The sequence below is a fragment of the Suncus etruscus genome, chromosome 13 (genome assembly GCF_024139225.1).
Source record: "Suncus etruscus isolate mSunEtr1 chromosome 13, mSunEtr1.pri.cur, whole genome shotgun sequence".
NCBI classification, from domain to species: Eukaryota; Metazoa; Chordata; class Mammalia; order Eulipotyphla; family Soricidae; genus Suncus; species Suncus etruscus.
The window spans coordinates 68,634,197-68,657,786 of NC_064860.1; the positions used below are offsets into that span (position 1 = coordinate 68,634,197).

Sequence of the window (23,590 nt, forward strand, 5' to 3'; positions counted from 1 at the left end):
AATATCATCACTTTTTTTTGTTGTTTTGGGCCATGGCTGTCAGTGCTTAGAATTTTCTACAGTATCTATACTCAGGATCACTCTTGGCAGTGTCCAGTGGACTAAACAGGGTAATGAACATCAAATCTATGTCCTCTGAAAAAAAGGTAAGTAGGTCCCAATAATACCTCTTTATATTTTTTTCTTAAAACCTAGAATTGGATCCCCTTGTAGCTTAGAAAGAATATACAGGGAACAATAAACTTAGTTTTTGACTTCTATGAAAAATGACAATTCAATAAATCAGTCTATTTTACTACCATGCCCCCAAATGTGTATACACACGTGTATATGCTCATATTTGTATGAATCTTTATGTATTTTTTGAGATTTTTCTGAGACAGTTCTAATTGGACAGTATGCTTTTACTGCCTTATTGCTAGAATGATTCTAATTACTTATGAAAAATGACATATTTTGTGCTAGGGCAATCAGACTCTGCTTTACTTCATGAACAAGATACTGTAAGGATTAATAGCTGAAAATTATTTGGGTCCCTCTTAGAAATGAAATAGCTGACAAGTCAGAGTCTTTATTTAATATATTTTTAAAAATATCTGGCAGACCTGGAGCAACAGCATAGTGGATAAAGCCTTTCCCTTTCATGCAGCCGACCCAGTTCTATCCTCGGCATCCCATATGGTTTCCTTCGAAGACTGCCAGGAGTAATTTCTGAGTGCAGAGCCAGGAATAAACCCTGAGAGCAGAGAGTGTGACCCCACCCCCAAAAAATAATCTAGCATTGGCAGTATTTTAACAAGAGGTAATCTTTTTGGTGAGGAGCTCTATTATCAACCTTAGAAGTGTATTTCCATCAGGTCTATCACCATTAGTCTGATTAGAAAATAACTACCGAACTTGCACTTTATAAGGTTTATGCTCATACTACTAGGGAGAATATTTTTAATGATGTGTTTGATCAATATACTTGAATCTATTTAAATCACTGTCTTTCAGAACTATAATATAGTAGCTTTGGTTTTTTTTTTTCTTTTTTTGCAGAGGGTCAGCGAAGTTGGGACCATACAAGCAGAGTTCAGGAGTTACTCCTAGCACTGTGTTCAGATGTTGTTTCTGGAGATGCTAATGGGACCATGTGTAACAAAAATTGAACCAGGTTCAGCTGTATGCAAAGCAAAGGCCTGTATAATCTCTCCATCCCCAAAAGCTTATACTTGTTATACATATAATAGGCTGGAAAAGGAAAATAGTTATTCTTTTTACTTTTACTTTTTAATTTTTGTTTTGGGCCATACCTTTTGGTGGTAAGGGTTAATCCTGGTAGGGTCAGGGGACCATATGGGATGCTTTGAATCAAGTCCAGGACCATCCTGTGTTGGCCCCATGTAAGGCAAACACCCTAACACTGTGCTATCACTGTGACCCCAACCTTTTGTTAACTTTCTGAAGAACATTCCTTTATAAAAATTTAAGGGAAGGAAGAAAGCATAGCTGCTATCTAAGTAAGCACTGATTGAGAGACTCCAAATTTAGGGATTAATCCTTAATTAATTAATTAATTAATCCCTTCTCTAGGGATTTACACCATTCTTTACTGATTAGACATTTTTATCTTATTTGTTGAATCCTATCAGCTGAAAAATATCTTACCATTAGAAATCCAGACTTTGAATTCTCCCGTTTAGCTACCAATCTATTTTTTTCTATTTCCTTTTAAAGAATATTCCCTCACCAAGTTATCTATATTTGACATTTTTATTTTGTGATTTCCCATTCTTTTAACATCCCAACCCAAACATTTCACCAAACCCCTTTTCACCCATCAGGTCAAATCAATGGCCAATTCTTGCTCCTCTTTTAACAGAAGACCCAAAGAAGCAGCTGGTACTGCCTCCTACTTACAACATGAATATTTCACACCCCTGACTGGTTTCCCTGGCAGATTCTTCTTCTCTCCCTAGCATGCTTCTGTTCTTATTTCTGACCTCCTCATGTTGAGTAACTCAGAACTCAGCTGTCAAACCATATCTTTTCTCACCTTCACTCATTGGGATATCTAATGTAATCTTAGAGCTTAAAATATCTTCTAGAAACAGATGACTTCCAATTTTAGGTTGCCAAACCTAAACTCCCCTTTGAATTCTAGACACATATTTTAACTACATCCTCAGCATCTTCATTTAGAAGGTAAACAGGATATCTTCAAGTTAAGATATTCGTCAATGATCTCTTGATTTTCTTCCAAATCCCTGTCCTCAAAGTTTCTGACAATTCTGAATGGTTTTTCTGTATCACACATTCAAATCATAGAGTAATGTCATTACCAGAGCTTGCATTCTTAAAAAAAAAAAAAAAACAATAATTACTCTATTTAAGCACCATGTTTACAAACACATTCATAATTGGGTTTCAGCCATAAAATGCACATGCCTCCTATAGCACTGCAACTATTTTTTGTTGTTGTGGTTGTTGTTGTTTGGACCATACACGGTGGCTCTCAGGGGTTACTCCTGAGACATTCTGAAATCACTCCTTGGCAGTCCTCAGGGGACCATATGGGAAGCCCAGGATTGAACCTGGCTCTGTCCTGGTTCAGCCACATATAAGGCAAACACCTTATTTCTGTGCTACCACTCTTGGCCCACAACTATTTTTTCTACCCAATTAATGCAACTCATTGTTCAGCAAGTTTGGTCAGGTCTACTTTCAGAATGTAATCCACTTTAATTCTAATAAAATTTACATCCTGGAACCTGCATTCTGATACAAAACCACACCAGCTCTAATCACACTAGTCTAATTCAAATGCCTCTTGCTTTGCCCCATAATAATTTTTCTTTTTTTTTTTGTTTTTTTTTTGTTTGTTTGTTTTTGTTTTTGTTTTTGGGCCACACCCGGCATTGCTCAGGGGTTACTCCTAGTTGTCTGCTCAGAAATAGCTCCAGGCAGGCACGGGGGACCATATGGGACACGGGGATTCGAACCAACCTGTGGTCCTGGATCGGCTGCTTGTAAGGCAAACGCCGCTCTCTCCAGGCCCCCATAATCATTTTTCAACTATTTTATTTTCATTTCTTTTCTTTTTTGTTTCTGTTTGTTTGTTTGTTTGTTTCTGGGTCACACCCAGTAATGCTTAAGGGTTACTCCTCGTTATGTGCTCAGAAATCACTCCTTGCTTGGAGGACCATATGGATGTCAGGATTGAACCAAGGTCTGTCCCAGAATAGCCGCATGCAAGGCAAATGCCCTACCACTGTGCTATCGCTCCAGCCCTATTTTCATATCTTTTCTGTACTTTCAGATCATTCTTCTCATCCACATTGTTTAATAGCTTTCCATCAAACAGACAATACAATAAATACAATAAAAACAAAAATCCCGTATTCTTTACAAGGACCTGTGAGGCTTTACACAATTTGAAAACTGCTCATTTCCCTGGGTGCTCTAAAATTCTCCCTAGACTTCCATTCTTCATCACCCTGCCTTCCCATGAAGATAATAGCAGTTCCCACAGGAATTTCATGATTGTTTTTTCTCTTCCTTTTTGGTTCATTTTCCCTCAGAAACTGATATTTCACATTTCCTGTCATTCAGATCTCTGCTTAAATATCACTTCTTCAGACAGGCATATCTTGACCACATTAAACAACAGCTACTCTGAAATACAACATGGGATATTTCTTCAGAGCTATACTTCTCTTCACAGTACCTGCACTATCAGTTTTAGTATTCTCTGCCTTCTAACAGATAAGGCTTTCTGAATGGCATCTTATGTTTTTCCAAATACTTTATTACCAGGATTCAATAATTCAGGGTACATAGAAAGTATTCCAAGCATTTTAGTTTAGGGGCCAGAGTGATGATAGCACAGTGAATAAATAGGGTATTGGCCTTGAACACAGTCGACTGGGGTTTGATCCTTGACATCCCATATGCTTCCCTGTGAATGCCAGTGATTTCTTGAGTGTAAAGCCAGAAATAATTCTTGTGCAACATGGGGTGTGGCCCCAAAACAGACAACAATATCTTTTTTTGGTTAAATTAATAACAATTCTACATCTATGTGGGCCAGAAATATTTTGATACCTGATTCTCACCATCAACAATAGTCCACAAATGCTCTTACTTCTAACATTTATTTCAAAACACAGAGACACTAAGTTTATTTAAAGTATAGATATTTGCCATTCATTCTATGTTCTTCCTTAAGCACATATCTCACTTGCTACTCTTTATGTTTCTTTGCTATCTCCACTTCAGTGAAGCTAGTGTTGTCCCTATTACATGTACATATCTTTCTCTCCCCTCATATCTTTCTAAATAATTTTTAAGAAAAATTACCTTGCTTCACTAAAAAAATAAAAATAGAGTACATATTATATATTTATATACAATAAGCATGTTTTAAGTTTATTCTATAGACATTTCAAATATAAAAATAGTTGATCTGTATTTAAAGCAAATTTTCTTTTGTTTTAAATCAAATATATCTGCTTAATCCAGAACTGTCTATTTTTCTTTTGCTCTTTAAAATTTTTGTTTTGGGGTCATACTCATCATGGTCAGGACTTACTCCTGTTTCTCTTAAGATCATCATACATGAGGCTGGGGAGATACATGAAAGGCAAACACCTACTTGTAATATATTTTGACTTTATTTATCTGATTTCAACCTTTGTTGTAAATCTACTGAGATTATAAAATGTAGTAAATATCATTGATGAAATATATTTAAAAATATTTAATTTTGATACATCTATACAAAATTTAGAACTTAAATGTGTCAACAAACTCACATATATGAGAGTATATACATTTAAGAATATATACATGTATATTAATCAAGAGAAAATACAAATAAATAAGCTGATAATTTTTTACGTGGATAAATTAATACATTATTTAAACAGTAACACTGCATGTATCAGACATGTATCAGAACAAATAAGCAGTGCATTAAGAATTTGCAGTCAGTGACGCTTGAGCAATAAGTAGTACAGCAGTTAGATAACTTTCTTTGCATATGGCTGACCCAAGTTTGATCCTTGGACCACATATGGTTCCCTGAGTACCACCAGGAGTGATGCCTGAAAATGTGAGCCAGGAATAAGCCATAAACATCACTGGATATGACCCAAAAAATCTTAAAAAAACAAAAGGATTCATTGCTTCATGTTTGTTCTGATTATCTCTCTTATGTTCCCTAAGATTATGGTCCAAGAGATGAAAACATTCTCATTTATTTTCTTCCTATATATCTCATTGATAATTTTTACTGATTGCTGTTTAACAATATCATAAAATTTCAGAAATTTTACATCAAAACCAGGTCTATATTTACCAGACCTATATAAAATAAAGTCCAATGTCTCTCAACTTTCAAAATGATTCATCATGTTATATTAATCCCATTAATTGCAATTGCCATCCTTTTCTTAAGTAACCATCTTCATTTTAACCAAAATTTCAAGTTAATTTTGCTAGATTTTCTTTAGATTGTTTAACTCAGTTATTAACAAATACAGAAAATCATCTATTAACCATCTTTTTCTTCTTTATTTTACTTAGCTCTATCACTTCAAGTTCTATTTTGTTCTAAGTGGCACAGTTTCATCATTATGTGTACGATTACCATCAAGTGTCTACATATGGATTTATATATACACATCCATATAATGAAATAGCTCCCAATTATAAGCTTAGTGGAAAAATAAACATGTTTTGACTACTGTAAAATATAAAATTCAAATACAATTATTATCTAATACTGCATATTCTGAGCAACAAATAAAGATAACATAGAGGGAGATATAAATTAAACATATAGAGGAAAGATTTCATACTTATATAGTTAAAGAAATGGGATATAGCTATGAAAACTAAAAAAGAGTGATATAAACAAACAAGAAAATTATTGCAATCAGAAGAAAAATAAACCACAGAAAATGCCATGCAGAAAAAGCACCACAGTAACTGAAAATGCATACATAAGAGGGAGAATACAGTAAGACTAGTACAAGGTCCTTCAAAACTTTCAAAGATATAATAAAAACACTTTTTCTGTATTTTTTGTGGTTCTTGGTTTTTCACCACATCCAGGTTTGCTCAGGGTTTACTCCTAGCTCTGAACTCAGGAATCACTCCTGGAGGATTTAGCAGATCATAGGGGTTGCCAAGGATTGAACTTATTTAGCTTTTTGCAAGGCTAATACCTTAGTAGTTGTACTTTGTTTCTGGCCTCTCTTTTTCCTTTTCTAAAAATCTATTCTAAGTATAGGGATGTGATTCAAGGTCAGAAAAATTTAAGGAATGGAGTATAATTATATAGCACTTAGTTGGAACTTGAAAATACACATTTGCTAATTAAAACTTTCTAGAATTTTAACTGTAAAGAAATGAGTTGAACTTGATATAATTCAGGTTTTCCTAATAATTTTGAGTTTTGAAAAAAATTTTGTGGCATGTATTAATATAATGCTAAATTTTCCTCAGTGTTGAATCATTTTTCAAAGTAGTTATATGGAGCAAAAGACTGTGACACACTTGGATACCACTGTTACTTCATGAATTAGCTGAGACACTGTTTACAGCATCTGAGAATAAAAGGGCTAAAGTTTTCAAAGCAATGGGCTTAATTTTTACTCAGTTGCACAAATATTTTTTAGTACACTCTCCTAAAGGAGCCAAGGTATTATGTTATAAATAACAGGGTACAAGATGGAGGGATCTATATTAATTTAGGAAAAATGCCAAAGATAAATGTATTCAGCCCATTATTTATCCATTCAACATATGCATGTTTACATGAGACAGACTGTTCTAGTTGTGAGGGATAAAGGAAGAAACATGTGTTATATGGTTCTTACTTTTCTGAAGCTTATATTCTTATTTGTGAGGGAAATAAAGAAAGGAAAAGAATGCAATCTAATTAATGGACTAATTAAATAGTAGTGTGAATAATAATTGCATTTAACACAGAATGGAGTTCAGGAAGGATAATGTACAGCCAAGACTATTAAAGAAGTATAAAGAAGAATTGAAATGGTAATGCATATATGTTCAGAGTGCATATAAAATATATTCAAATTTCACAACTCGATATGCATATAGGTCAAACCAAGATAGAAAATTTATATTTTGTTTCAGTTTTGGCACTACACCCAGTAGTGAAGGGGCTTATTCCTTTATCTGTGCTGAAAGATCACTCATGATAGAGCTTGGGAGAACTAGATGGAATGCCAGGAATCAAACCCATACCGGTTTCATGTAAAACAAGCACCTTACATACTGTACTGTTTCTTTGCCTCATAATAAAAATTGTTCTTATTATGTGCCTATAATTGTTCTGAACCTTTTACATAGAAGTTTTATTGTTTAAAATTTCACAGCAAAATTGATGATAAATTCAAATTTTAAATAGTTTAGAGTTCTATAAGATGAAAACTATTTAATCACCAGTTTAAAGTTGAAACATACTTACGTTAAATCCATAACTTAAGTTATGATAACATGTATCATAACATATCATATCAAAGCATAAAGTTAATCCATAATTTAAGTTATCCCTTAAGTTTTGGATAATTTGGGCCATGTCATCCAGAGGCTCTTGGACAACTTCAGCCCACATCCAGTGGTACCTTTAACTATCAATATATCATTTATGCTGCTTTGTTATTTATACATGCATGCCATATTCAACATACTTTGGGTTATCTGGAACTAGGAGCCTTTTCTTCAAAGTGGCAAAATCTAGCCCAATTTTCACAACAGAAAAAAGAATTAACTGCTCAGAAAAGTCAATCTCATTCTCAGGCTTGAGAGCAGTACAACAAATAGGGAGCTCGCCATGTACATGATAGACCCGGGTGCAATCTCTGTCATTCCATAGGTCTTCCAGGTCACACCAGGAGTGATCCCTAACTGGAATCTAAAGCCCAATGCAGTTCAAAAACAAAAACAAATTGAAACAAACAAAAGAATTAATGTCATTCTCAGGCGAAAACATAGATTGGAGGACAAAGAACTTTTACAGAAACTTGATGAAACTAACACTTTTCATGAGTTATGGAAAAATTTTAAAACTTGTTTATACATGTCTTCATATCATTAGTTTGCCATGAATAATAGTTAAGGAAAACATTAAAGACTGGCAAAACATCAAAAAAGCATTATGGTATATATGTTATATATTAATAGGTATATTATTTTATCTATTATACATACAAAAGCTATTCTGTATATATATAGAATTCGCACATACACAGATCTATAATATATGTATATACATCACACACATATACACACACACATATATATATATACAGAAGCAATTTCATTACTTTTGCAAAACATAAAGAAAATAATTTCACCATCTATGCCACCTCAAAGTATTTCTTGAATCAATTTCATATTAGCACCAAGAGTCCTAAATTTTCTAACAAAAATTATGTTAGGTATTTAATTGTGAAGAGAACTGAGAAAAGTCAAACAAATTTTGGAAACAATTCTTAAATAAGCACACAAGTTAGCAGATAAATACAATTGAGCAGGTAAAAGGATATAATTGCAGGTCAAGAAAATCCACGCTAGCTAAATACAAACAAGCAATAAAAAAATTACACAGTAACAAAGGAAAAAACAACAAAATCAAAGGCAAATGCTATTCCAGACTGAACCTGGAATAAGTATAAAATTAGCTCATAACCATCATCTCCAAAACATCAATGAACACATACAAGCAAAGAAAAGGAAAACTAAGTAGGCCATCCTCAGTTAAAGACAATTTTTAATGTTTTAGTCATTACTCCATTATTCTGATGGAATTCTAGTCTTAATTAAACATTCTGAGATTAAAAATGCATTCTCCACTCAAAATAGAAAACCATAAAACATTGTGCTACAAAATATATCAGATGTTCACTAATTTATAATGCAAACAAACCAAGAGTTAATTCTATCAGTACTCAATATAATGCTTTTTTGCATATTACAACATAGTAACAGAGCTGCTTCTTTTCTTTCATATTAGAAAGAAATAATGTAGTACATACAATTAAAACTGTCTTGGTAAGCCTTATTTTAAAAGTAGTTGAAAGATAACTTTAACTTAATCCATTAAATAGCATTTACAATTTTAAGACTTTGAAAGGAAATGCTCTGAAATTATATTTTCCTTTTTCCTATAGTATTAAAAAAATTTTGAACGTGACTTTAAGTTGTGTTAATGACTCACATTTATAATGATCAATTATTACAATGCTGCAGTCTAATGATGCCCAGAGGGACAATTACAGTGTGTGGAACTGTTTGTTGCTAAACCTAAGCATTCTTACACTGCTATATTTTCAGCTCTGGAGTCTGACCTTGTCAGGTACATTCTTTCCACCACTGCTCTGGGCAGTAACTTCTCAATGCACTTAGATGTTGATCATGATCTTCATTTCTGTAGCCACTTCAAATTTAATCCTGCTACCAAGAAAACTGCCTAACATGCTTTTAATATACCCATCAAATTTTCCAGTTATTATGGGAACATAGTTTGGCACATGCAGTAAAATGCCACCATTTGTCTTCATGTCAGAAATTATATTCAAAGGCATAGGTGGGCTGGTTATTTTATCCACAAGAAAAGATGATGGAACAGTGCATGGAAAACAATGTCAGTAATGGCTATTCTTACAACTACAAGTCAAATAGTAATATGTTTGTCACTAAATCATCACAATCATGGAAGAAGGTAGTGTGCTGCTACTGTTTTTGTGTTTCCCAGGTTGGTAAAGTTTATTTTCTTTTCTATTGCTTTATAAAGTTAAAAAAAAAAAACTTTGGAACATGTATCAATTTGGCTGATGATGCATGATAATTATGGTGAAACCACTATTAATAACCTGTGCCACCAAAGATAGTAACTAGTTTAGATTTGTATAAGATATTACTTAGAAGTTAGATAAGAGATTTAAAAGAAATACCAGTTACTGAATTTTAACTACATTGATTCTTCAAATTAGTGTATTTGGTTTTAAGTCTGCCCTGCGAAGGATTTGTTTTGTTTATTAATCTAATACTTAAAATAGAAGATGTTAGCTGAATAATAACAACCTTTTTCTAAATTAGGTTGTTAAAATTATCACTGCTAATCAAAAAAATTGATTCACTTACAATGTTGTGTTTAAGATCTGAAAACATAGCTATTATAATTATATTTGGCTCACTACTTAATTTTGGATGTTTTGTAGATTCTGATAAACCCACAGTCCAAGACAAATCTTGATTCGAAACAGGCCACATCATCCAGGGTTTATGAGCATCCAACATATAGGTTCCATGTATAGAGATTTTGGAATTTGATATTAATTGTCAACGCTAAAAACTGGGAAGTGAGCTTTCTCATTTCTCTTGAAGACATAAAAAATGTGGCTAAATGAAAATATTCTCATTAACAATAAATTCACAGGCTGATGATCTATCTCTTCAGACAGAGCTTGCTCCCAAGCATACCTTTGCCTGCTTTACTGCAGTTACCTGCCTAGTTTGTGAACTGTGCCCTAATTATTAAATTTAAACAAACATGGCCACAGAACATATTAATCTTAATCTTAATCTAATTCCAGTCACCAAATATTTATCAGATATTTAATATGATAATTTATCTAGTAATATATTAATTATATACATATGTACTTATTTTTTTTATATTTTGGGTTTGTTCTGTTTGGGGACTACAGGGCTTATTCCTGGCTCTAAACTCAGGGATCATTCCTGGCTGGGATTCAGGGATCATATAAGATAATGGGAATCAAAATAGGTTTGGCCTCATGCAAGGCAACTGTCAGAAACACTTTGCTATTTCTCTGGCCCCAAATAACTTAAATTTTTCAATAAGTATCTATTCAGATGGTCACATGATGATCACATTATTCACAATGAAGAATAATTAGGCAGAGAAGAGAAACAGGGAATGACAATGAGAGAAAAATGAAATTTATTTTATAGTGTGTGGTCAGAGCAGTTGAATGCAAAGTGCAAAAGGTTTCCACATTGAATGACCCTTGTTAAAGGTTACTGCTCTAATCAGCAAGATAATCATTACCTCAAAAAGACCAGGTGAACCCAATAGGGCAGCGACTCTGTTTCATTTGCCTTTCTTAACAGAATGCTAAGAAAACAACTTCCCTCTAGAAATTTCCGACCACTATGCGCTTTGTTTCTCAAAGCACTATGAAAAAATGTTAACAATAATTTCCCTTGTGTTTTATATTATGATTTCAAGAAACAGAATTTTTAAAGCCTGCAGAGAAAAAGGTTAAATTTTGAGTAGATGGAAGTGTGACAGAGTAAAATGAATCCTAAGGATTCTATTACTAATTGCCAAAGGGAAAAAAAAAAAACATATACCATGAAAAAATGGGAATTGGAACTTCAGAAATGAGAGAAAAGTATGCCTGATGAGTAATGTAATGCATCATCGAAGAAACCCCCTCAAAATGAATAATTTTATATTCTGATAAATTATGTTCTTTAAAGATAATATCACATATTTATATATGTTGAACATAATTGAATCAATATGATAAGGATAATTATCCTGCACATAAGGTTAAGGAAATAATTCAGCTAGAAAAATATGAAATTTCTCTTCATAACTCAAAAGATTTTCATTCATACCTTGGAAAACAGACATGCTAAAATTCAATACTTTGTGTTGTTAAGCATAGCTAAAAGAGAGTGTTTTAATTTTTTATTCAATTGATTAATAAGGCAATAAACAAAATCACAATGTAATTATCACAGTCTCCATGTAATCCCCAGATTTATATGAAGAACCACTGCACAGGAGCTTACAGATCATTTTACAAGGCTGTAACCCATCTTAATTTAATGAAGCTTCTATAGCAACTTGCAACACTTTAAAATTTAAGGTACATTAACAACTAAAAATCCCTACTTTGGAGTGAGTTTGGGTTTGAGAAGGTGAATATTATAGGTAAAACCTGAATACTCAAAATGTTTTCATCAGATCCCTCTGCACCTGAATTTTAGACTTGTGGGGAATAAACGAGGCAGATAATACCAGGAACAAAGTTTATACAAAGACTGTAAATCCTTACTCCTGTGCTATGCTCTGCATCAATAGAAACCTTTCTGCTAGGCAGAATAATCTCATAAACCCTGTGAGAGAAGTTATATTTCTACTATTCAGACTCAAATCCAAAAAGATTAGATTGATATAGCAACTTTCTTAATCTCTTTTACAAAAGAGAATTAGTTGGCCTAAATTTTGAATCTAACTTTACTCTTTGAAAGAGTAGATTTATCTATTTTCTTTAATCAAATGGGAATAATGTTCTGTTTTAAGCAAATTATAATTTCCAATACGACAAAAAATACCATAAAGAAAAAGCAGTGATTTTTAGGGAACATTCACATTCTGGGAACCTATTAAAACAACATTACTATGATAAAGATATTATTTCCTTGCTCTTAATTGTCTGACTGTCCTTGCAATAACTTTTTGATATATCTATGTCCAATTTTGTCTTTAATTCTCATTCATTTCCTTTTTAGAAAGGAAATGTTTTATGTTTAAAAGAAAAGTATCATTTGTGGCCAAAGAGATAGTAAGGGAATTAAAGTGAATGCATAGACTTGACCCAGCTTCAATCCAGGACAAATTATGATCTCTTGAGCTCTGACTGTGATCCTGGAAGTTGGTACTCAGTGAGAAACTAGCAGTCCTTAATACTTCAAGGTCAAGAGCAGCATCACACCCCTGTGCTTTAGCACTGACCTAGCTACCAGTCAGTTTGGCTGAGTATTGCCAGGAGTAGCCATTGTGTCCATTGAATAACACACACTCGGCCTAAAATAATCAATTAAAGATACTTTATTACTTTAATAGATAGGATGAAATATTTAACTGCCTCAACTGTTTATATTTTTATATACTTTCAGACTTGGCTCAGAATCTACTCCTAGTACGGCACCATATGTGGTTCTGAAACAGGTCCATGACCAACAATGCATGCAAGGCAAGCATCTGTAACTTCTGTACTCTGTCACCTACCACAGCTTTAAATGATAAGTGTTCCAAAATCTCTTCAAAGGAATTTCACACAAACATTTCAGCAGTTTGTGCTACATTTAACTATAATAAAAATCTCTCTCTCTAAAGATATCACGGATCTGTAAATTTTTTGACTGTGCATTCTACCAGGAAAATCTTCAATATAATCTTCCATCTACATGTTTATTATTTATACATAAAACACTTTAGTGTCTACTATTGACTCATATACACAAAGAGCTTTAATATTAAATTGAACAATGAATAAAGTTAAAATCACTTTTATATATCACTTAATATTCAAGCTGTGATAATAAAATATGAAATATAAATTAGAAGATATGATCCATATTCTGATTCTTAAATTATAGTAATGCATAACTGTCCCCATAGATTTGCCATCTTTTTACAAAATTCTGGTTTATCTACTTACTTTATCCCTGAAGTTAGGTGGCCAAATAATCACAAGGTAATTCATTTATAATTAAAAAATATATATTGAACTGACAATACTTATCCAGAAGCAATTTATACAGATAGAAAACTGTTCAGGGACCAAAGTGATAGCACAGAGGTAGGGCATTTGTCTTGTACAGGGTCATCCTGGGATGAGCCAGGGTTTGATACCTGGTATCCTGAGAATATGGTCTCCCAAGCCTGTTAAGTACAATTTCTGTGTGCAGAACCAGGAGTAATCCCTGAGCACCACTGGGTGTGACCCCAAAACCCAACCCCGTTAAAAAAAAGAAAAAAATGTTCCAAAATTCATATATATGCAAATAAAATGATTTTAACTGAACTAATTTGTGATAACGATAGAAAAAATAGCATTTCTAAAATGCATTGTCTATAGTAGCATTTTATTTAGAACATTAACAAATTAACTACAAATATTTTATCAGCTCATTTAGTTCATTTTATCAGTTCATAATATTTCTATTTTCCCCAACTAAAGAATGTCTCAAGTATATTGATAGGCACATGTGTATATTATTATATCCTTGAATCCTTTAACTTTTTATAACATTTTTATTATGTTATTTTTCCTCTCGGCACAAAAGGACTATTATTTCAACACATATTATGTGGTCTTTAATAATTTGTCTTTTAATAAACAAAAATGTGCTGGAGAGATGGTGCATAAAGTGATTGCCTTGCATGTGATTCAATTCCTCACACCACATGATACTTTGACCACAGAGTCAAGTATAAGTGCAAGTGTAAATACCACCAAGTTTAGTTCTAAAATCCACCTATCCCTCCTTTCACCTCCCGTAAAAGAAAACAAAGCCAGAGCATATAATTACATTATCATGAAGAAAATCATTTTAAAGTTTTCCATCCATGTTAGATTTTTTAGTTGCCTGTCATGTGCTTAGGATATTACAGAAAAATCTTACCAGCCATGATATAGAATCTCAACTGTTAAAAAAAAAATTTGTGCCAGTCATCATATGCTTATCAGCCAATATAAGTCAAGATTCAATAATTCTTAAATTAAGATGCATTCTAAGGACTTATTTGGTAATGACTGTACTAAATCAAGTTGTGGCTTGAAAAATACCTCAATGGATTGAGCATATGCTATGCATATCTGAGACCCAAATATGAGCTCTGATACTGCCTGATCCTATGTACATGTCTGCCCTATATAAGCACAATGTGGTTCAAAAATTTAAAAAGATTAAACAATAAGTATATTGAACCAGAATGATAAAGTTGATAGGAAATTTGCTTTGCTCATGGCTGATCCAGGGTTGTTATCTGATATCCCATATGATCCATGAGCACCACCAGGAGTAATCATTGAGCACCACTATGTAGTACAAAAACAGAAACACAAATAAATGAAGCAAAAATTCTGTTTACATAGGCATTTATGTTTCTAATAGCATATCTCATGAATGTATGATTATTTTCATGCTCAAAACTAATACATTTATTTAATCATTGATTGCTTAAATGAGAAAAACAGTCCTGCGACTGCTACTTAATATCCAAGTGCCCTACAAAGAAGAAAAGACTCACATAAGTTTCCCCCTACATTTTAACTTATGATCAACAACCTTACAAAGAATCTCTAAATAGTTTAGATTCCTTACAAGAGATATTTCATGACATGTAATTATATCTTGAAGAAAACAAACTAGGTTTACTTATTTTTTTCCTAAATGCCCCTCAGTAACTCAAAGTTAAGAGTAGAGATTATTCCTGCCTAAGTTAAAATTATGAACACATAGTGACAGTATGTTATTATATCACTTTTTGTACCCAAATATAAAGTTCAGGTGCAAAATAGTGTCTTCTTCAAGATTCATATCATATTTTTCAAAGATTTAGCAAACAAAAGGTGCTCATTTGAAGCTTCAGTGACCATTAAAGCATAATCTCACAAATGCTTACCAAATATAGAGTTGTCTTGTCATTTTATCAGGGGAATTTCTATGATGCTAGACACCCAAGCAAAACATAGTTTAACTAAAACCAAGACTGCTAAATTGTATCCATATTTTTCCAACTAGAAACTTCTAGAACTTAAGGGTGACATATCTGTCTGAAAGCTCTCTTTACCAAAGTAAGAGAGGACAACCCCAGCCTCTGCTATGAACTGTCATTAGTAATTTAGCAGAGCTAGAAGGCAGTGCAGCCAAGGAGACAGAAAATTAAAACACGGGCATCTCCTGATTGGAAATTTATTCATCGCAGGTAATGGAATGGCACAGTCAGGATCTCTGGCATTACTCCGAATGAGAGATTTAATTCTGATAACTTTGATGATAGCACTTGAATCAAAGATTACAAATGGTGACAGGTTGTGACATATAGATAGGATAAAATGAGCATTAGAATCATACCACTACAGGAGGAGATTTTATATGAGATATTTTTAAATGGTAAATAGGATGATTTAAAAAAATAACTGCAAGTTATCTAAGTTGAGACCTTAAGTAAACTATGTACTAATATTACATATATACTTAAGTATATACTTACTTAAGTATATTAATGAATATGTACAAGACTTAGAAATTAAAAATAACTTAATTAAAAAGTATAAGTTATATTGCTGAAACAGTGCAGAACTTAAAGTAGATGCTTTACAAAGCAAAAAAAAAAAAAAAAAAAACAAGACCACATAGCCCAATGGTCCCCTGAAAATCAGCATTATATACCTGGAGAAATCCAAGTACAGGTTGTGGACTTTCTGGAGGGTCCATAACAGTGTGAGAGCTGGAGGCCCCTAAACATTGCTCTGGAAGGGCCATAGATATTTCTAGGTACTGAGTACTCTGCAGTAACCATTTCTTTACACCTGATATTCCAGTTCCAGCTAATGGGCCAAATATCCTCAATAATGGCACCCAAGTCCCTACGATGTGCAAGGAATCACTCTCCCAAATTAAATCATAAAATTTAGAGTCTCTGATTTCACCTTACTAAGAAACCAACTCAAAATGGTTGACAAAGCATCTAATATATGAGGAGAACTGTAATGGCAGTTTTATTTTTTAGCAACTCATGGACATATAAGAGATACCTGTATCAACACTTATGCAAAATGTTATTTATCTCTATGACAAATAAGCTTTGTTTTTTCATTGCCTTTTGAAAATCCTCATTTTTTATATCAATCTTATTGATTAAGGAAAATGGTACCACTGTGTTACATACTTCACATGAAATTTGGAACTACAAAATTACTGAGAAAAATATTTCCCCTTAGTTACATATCTCAAAATGCATCTCTCTCAGATATGTGAAGCAGCATATTCATCTATGTTTAAAACTAAGAGGTAAAAATTTTTTTTATAAAATTTAGCTCTGAAATTCTTTTATTTTTATTTTTTTATTTTTAATTATGAGAACAATGATGCAAAGAGGACAAGGTAAAGTTACAGTGGAAGGATAATCGCCCATAAACAGAGTTCTCAGAAGAAATCCCCTTGATGACGCCTAAATATTGAACTTAAAGTAAAAGAACATTAAGAAAAATAAGGCAGGGGCCGGGCAGTGGCGCTAAAGGTAAGGTGTGCCTGCCTTGCCTGCGCTAGCCTTGGACGGACCGCGGTTCGATCCCCCGGTGTCCCATATGGTTCCCCAAGCCAGGAGCAACTTCTGAGCGCATAGCCAGGAGTAACCCCTGAGCATTACCGGGTGTGGCCCAAAAACAAAAAAAAAAAAGAAAAATAAGGCAGAACCCATGTACAATTACTTTGTCCACAAGTCCACAGATTGTAGTACATTATAATATTTCTTAGCAGTACACAAAGCAATCTAAAGCCATGAAATTTATGTGACTCCTTAAACATTGAAGGCACAGTATTTTTTTATATTTTCATGCACATGATATTGGTTTAAGTTAACATCAAAAGTTTAAGAGGTTTTTTTAAGGGTTAGAGTCAAAGGAGCACAGTAAAAATGGTGTTAGAGTGGCAAATATTATTTGCATAGGCCCACCAAAATATGGGGGACATGGAAAGGAAAAGCCTTCGTCTAAATACAAGGAGACCCTATCCCTAAAGTTTCCTGGCATAAGACCAACTCTAGGCTCCAGGCAAACTAGTTTGTTCAATCCAAGTCATTGTCTGTAGTGCCAATACAGTTTTATTTTTCATCCAGTCTCTATTGTTGGCATCAGGTTTCTGTATTAAAGATCCTGGAATCTGCACATCCTATATTGAACTCAGGCTGGTGTGGAGTATCCTCTAGTTTCACCTCACAATTAAGGGGCAATACAGAAAGCTCAGTCCAGTAAGCAGGTCATTGTTGTTGTTAAGTCTTCTCAGTGTTAATGGAAGTCTCTTTTGAGTAGGTCGATGTCAGAGCAGTGGTAGGGTCTTCCCTGGTATAGGATTGCCTCCAGGTGATGTTATAGACAACCTTGGATGTTTCGTAGATGTCTTCCCTAGATCAGGGGTGAATGAAGAATGCCCATTCTTCTGAGGCCTGTGCCAGGTTATGTCAATGTTCAGGGTGTAAGGTCCTATTGCACTACAAGATTTGTGTGTTCCCATCTCGATTAGATAAGAACTTATTTGTATGTATAGTATTTTCCCATTTTAATGTGCCTAAGCAAACAAGAAATAAAGCCACGTGGCGTTATCGGAGTATATGGGGGCGTAAGAACATGTTCAACAATACCCGGGGGCCGGGCGGTGGCGCTCGAGGTAAGGTGCCTGCCTTACCTGCGCTAGCCTAGGAGACGGACCGCGGTTCGATCCCCCGGCGTCCCATATGGTCCCCCAAGCCAGGAGCGAATTCTGAGCGCATAGCCAGGAGTAACCCCTGAGCGTCACCGGGTGTGGCCCAAAAACCAAAAAAAAAAAAAAAACAATACCCATGACTTGGTTCAAACATAAGCATTAAACTGAGGGACTCTTTCACCGAATTCCCTATTGAACCATTCACAAAGAGAAAAAAAGAGAAAAAAAGGGGGGGGGGGGGATCGTCAGTGTATAAGAAAATATTCAGTAAGAGTGATAGCCATCAAAGAAAACACACATAAAATGTTGAAAAGCCATACATGTACATTCTATGCCTTTTGGAATAGTTGGTGGGGGGGGGGGGGTGTTAACTCCAGGGCACCACTATGGTCTGTGACTTAGGATTCTACAGTACTTAAGTTAAAAAGGGTAAATGTGGAGTAATGATGATAGAGGGTGAGAGAGTTAAGAGAAAAATGATCTTTTGTAGGGGTGTGCAAAAGGGCAGAGTACAAAATGGACATTCTGCATACACAAAAATATAATTCAATGATAGTGAGAACTATTAATGTATCTTGTGCGCAGGGGGCAGTTTTGAAAATACAGACCGGTAAGAGATTACCAGTGACTGCTTTAGTGCAACCCACAAGTAAAGCCTAGGGCAACCTTCAAGCTTCACCGAGGGACCCACCGCAATGGCTTGCCCAGGCATGTGGCCCGGGAAAGCCCTGGAGATCTGCAGCAAGGCGGTAGAGGGGTGCTGGGGTCATCCAAGTCCCACACCCCCGCTAGGCCTGGTTAAGAAGGCCTCTGGAATGGCAGAGGCCTGAAGAACTACATGCTGGTAGAGACTCCTGGCTCCCAGGAAGGAAAGAGAACCTTCAGCAAGCTGGGAGGCCGGAAGTTCAGGGCCCCCACCCAGACCCTTCCTAAGGAGCCGAGTGGGGAATGAGATAAAGCTTAGGGCAACCTTCACGCTCCACCAAAGGACCCACCTCGCTGGCTTGCCCAGGTATGTGACCCGGGGAAGCCCTGGAGATATGGAACAAGGTGGTAGAGGGGTGCTGGGGTCACCCAAGTTCTGCACCCCCTCTAGGCCTGGTTGAGAAGGCATCTGGCATGGCAGAGGCCTGCCTAAACAGGTGCTGGTAGCTAGCTCTGAAATTCTTAACACTTTTCCACAGGAGATGGCCCTGTCTCTTTGTCTAGAACTTTTTGTTTTCATCAATAGTTTTTATGTTTTGATCAATAGCTTGCAATATGATAGTTTCCAGACTCACAGCATAAGAATAATGGTCAGCATCTCTGTATTTAAGGACCCTCTCTTTTGCAAGAAAGCTTGAGAACACAAAGTAAACTACCAAGAGCACAACGAAGGCCTTAGCACCTTTGCGGAGATTCCTGAATCAAAGAAATAGTTATATGAATAAACCAGTTTGAAAATGGATGTTCTCTCTAATCTGTATTAACCACTCAACTATCAAAATATTGAATTTGTGTGCCCTGGTTGAGCACTGCCAAACTGCATGATCAAGAACAAAATATTGTTGTCTAAATATTGTGACTAAATATTGAGGTAGTTTTAAGAGCAATGATAGATAACCCCAAAGAGTAGGACAGAAGATTACTCATGAACACTTACTACAAAAGCATTATACCAAACCAATGCTGTAACACAAAATTTATAACCAATGGACAGAAAATATAAAATTTAAACTCATTAAATTTCACTAAACCTATATAAAATCTTATTAATTAAATATTAACTCTATTAAATTTTGCAAAGTACACAGAGTGTTTTAAAAATAATTGGAAGCAATAGTTTTTAGAAGGAAGCCATATCAGGTGATGCTAAGGGTTTATGCCTGGTTCTGTACTCAAGGATGCTATTGAAAATGGTTGGGGGACCATATTAGATACCAGGGATCAAACCCAGATGGGCTGTGTGCAAGGTAAGGACTTTATATATTATACTATCTCTCCTACTTCTAGACTCTTTAGAATCTCATAATTAAAAATATACATTAAAGTATGTTTTGTTAAACATCTGTTATAAACTGGGCTTTAAAGGAGTTTCTACTAATTAATGATATCATAAGCAATATATAAACTTATGTAAAACACAAAAAACTTGGAAAGTTTAGACATGGTCAAACAGAAGAATATGTGGAATATAAGAAATATTTTTCTATAAGTTTTGACCTAATCATGCTTTGGACCACCAGAGCAGAGGAAGTAAGGTGTCATACAGTGCTAGAGACATGCTCTTCCCAGTGAGATAAGACCCAAGTCCCTAAATAAATATCAAATAAAATTATATTTAAAAGGGACTAATCATGCATAGTAAAGACATTAAGAGGTGATCACAAAATAATGAGATAAAAAATATCAAGGAATTTGGCTCAAGCGGTAAGGCCTTGCTTGCGCTAGTCTAAGATGGACCACGATTTGATTCCCCACCATCCCATATGGTCCTCCAAGCCAGGAGCGATTTCTGAGTGCATAGCCAGGAGTAAACCCCTGAGTGTCACTGGGTGTGGCCCAAGAACAAAAAAAAAAAGTCAAGGAAGCACCTAAAACACTTAACAAGTAATAATAAAAAAATAAGTATTAAATATAAATTTAACTGAATCTGTAAAAAATATTTTCGAAAGCAATGATGTACAACTCCTTTTCATTAAAAAGTTGGTATCTTTGAACTTGGTAGATAAATAAATAAAAATACTGCATTTTATAAAAATAAAATTGAAACTAATATTCTGCAGCAAAGAAAAAAATATAAACTTTACCCATTCAGTATGCTTCTTTTTAGGGTAGTTGGTTCTAATGAGAATTTTTGATAGCAGAAAACATTAGCTGTTTAGCATATTTTCTTCATAAAGAATAACTAAAGATAGAGTCCACATTATTCATCCAAATTTATGCCAGAGTTCAACAAACTGTATTCCTATCCACAAGGTAATTTTATAAGATTTAATCAATAATGCAATTAGTAGAGTTATATTACAGAATTAGCACCAGTTCAATACTTTTTCCCTAGTTATGAATTCATACTGTAAAATATAATGCTAAAAAAAGTGAAGTAAATACAAAATGCCTTTACAGAGAGAAAGATATTAGTCCCCAAACCATTTTATTTCATAAGATAAAAGCTGAGGATAAATGACTAGTCTATTTAACCAGAATGAAGCTACAGCTGGCCTGGAACCTGGCCAGAAGTTCCACCTTTAAGTCTTTTATATTACAGTTTAATCTGGCAATCATATGACATGATTGATTCTTACATGGATATCAAACATAAAATTAAGTATGACCAACAAAAATGAGTGAAGCCAAACAGTTGTTTTATATAAATGTCACCTAATTTGTGTTTAAAATTATAACTATTTATTTTACTAGTGTACCTACTGAAGTGTATTCCTATATGGACTCTTTTTAAGGTATATATGCTTGTGCATGATATTACATTCAGAAATCTTGTTAAAAATTTTCAAATCTATTCTAAAAATGGACTTATGATTTTCTTATACACTATTTTATTTCTTTGGAATTTGGTTACAGGGATCAAAATCAGGGTCTTACAAATATAATAAATGTTTCATTACCATGTTGTCTCAAGTAGAGAGCGGTTGTTAAGAATAATGTCAGACATTTACACCACAGTTGTGAGCTATCTCCCACATACTTAAATAACATAAGGCTTATAACTGAAGTTCTATGCTATAGAAAAAAGTAAATTGTATACTAAACGTTTTTCATCACAATTTTAAAATTAAAAAATGAATTAACATTGAGAATATGCATAAAATAAATTTAGTAAATTTTTTCAAAGTCATTTATCTCTCCTCTCTCTCTCTCTCTCTCCTCTCTCCTCTCTCTCTCTCTCTCTCTCCTCTCTCTCTCTCTCTCTCTCTCTCTCTCTCTCTCTCTCTCTCTCTCTCTCTCTCTCTCTCTCTCTCTCTCTCTCTCTCTCTCTCTCTCATTTTTGAGCCACACCCGGCAGCACTCAGGGGTTACACCCGGCAGCACTCAGGGGTTACTCCTGGCTCTATGCTCAGAAATCGCTCCTGGCAAGCTCAGGGGAGCATATGGGATACTGGGATTCAAACTACCTACCGTCCTTCTGCATGCAAGGCAAACGCCTTATCTCCATGCTATCTCTTCAGTCCCATCATTTTTTATTGGGGGGGGGCAGGTCACACCCGGCAAAACTTATGGGTTACTCCTAGCTCCATGCTCAGAAATCGCTCCTGGCAGGATCAGGGGACCATATGGGACGCCAGTATTTGAACCACTGACCTTCTGCATGAAAGGCAAATGCCTTATCTCCATGCTATCTCTCCGGCACCACTAGCCCCATCATTTATCTTCTCTTATAGTTGAGTAAATATCCCATTTTTTTAGAATGTTATTCCACTAAGAAAATTTGAGATTATGACATTAACTTTCATATAAATGGAATGGGACAGTTAGCACGTTTAATGAAGTCCATCAGGAGAGGGACACATGATTTCTCTCATAAACTGAACATAAAGAAATTGACTAAGGAAATTGAGTAACAACAAAACCTGAAAGTAAGAAAATGAGACTGCCAAGGTGCTAATGGCAAAAGGAGGCCTTGATACATTGGCTGACAGATGCTAACACTCTGGTGGTGAGTGTAGTACTAAAACATTTTATCATCGGGCCTGAATGATAGCACAGCAGGTAGAGCATTTGCCTTGCACTTTGCCAGCCTGGGTTCAATCTCCATATGGGATCATATACACATATCACATATGATCTCCAGAGCCTGGCAGAAGTAACATCAGAGCTCATAGCAGGAAGTAACATATGAGTGCCACTGAGTGTGCCCAAAAGAAAAAAACAAACAAATAAATATAAGAAAAATACTAAAAGCACAATGATTAATAGTTTTATAAATTATGATGTCTAAATAGTATTGGACATATAAAAGATTAATTTCTAACAAAAAGACTATAGCAATTTCTCTATTTTATGTACCTACCTGGAGTAGGCAAATAATCTGCTATCCCAAAGATCATGATTCCCTCTAGGTCCAGAATGAAAATAACAGGAATCTGTTCCATCAAACATATTCAATCCATCCTCTGAATTTTTGGAAGCATGACTGTGTACCACATCTAAGAGGACTATAATACCCATTGAGTGGGCTGTGTCAACAAGTTCTTTTAGTTCTTCAGGAGTTCCATAACGGCTGAGAGTAAAGAAAAACACAGCTGAAAGCACAGTTATACCAATGATAAAGCAGAAAGCCTATCATCAAAGTATCATTACTTTATAAGCACAGTCTGGACTCTTT

General features: G+C 34.6%; 1 protein-coding gene across 1 annotated transcript in view; it reads right to left on the bottom strand.

Moving 5' to 3' along the window:
* GBE1 (1,4-alpha-glucan branching enzyme 1) overlaps positions 1 to 23,590 on the bottom strand; it is a 320,203-nt gene that overhangs the window by 126,027 nt on the left and 170,586 nt on the right. Inside the window, exon 7 of the mRNA XM_049785497.1 lies at positions 23,276 to 23,485. Within this exon, the coding sequence (XP_049641454.1) occupies positions 23,276 to 23,485 (210 nt within the window). The remainder of the gene's footprint in view (positions 1 to 23,275; positions 23,486 to 23,590) is intronic.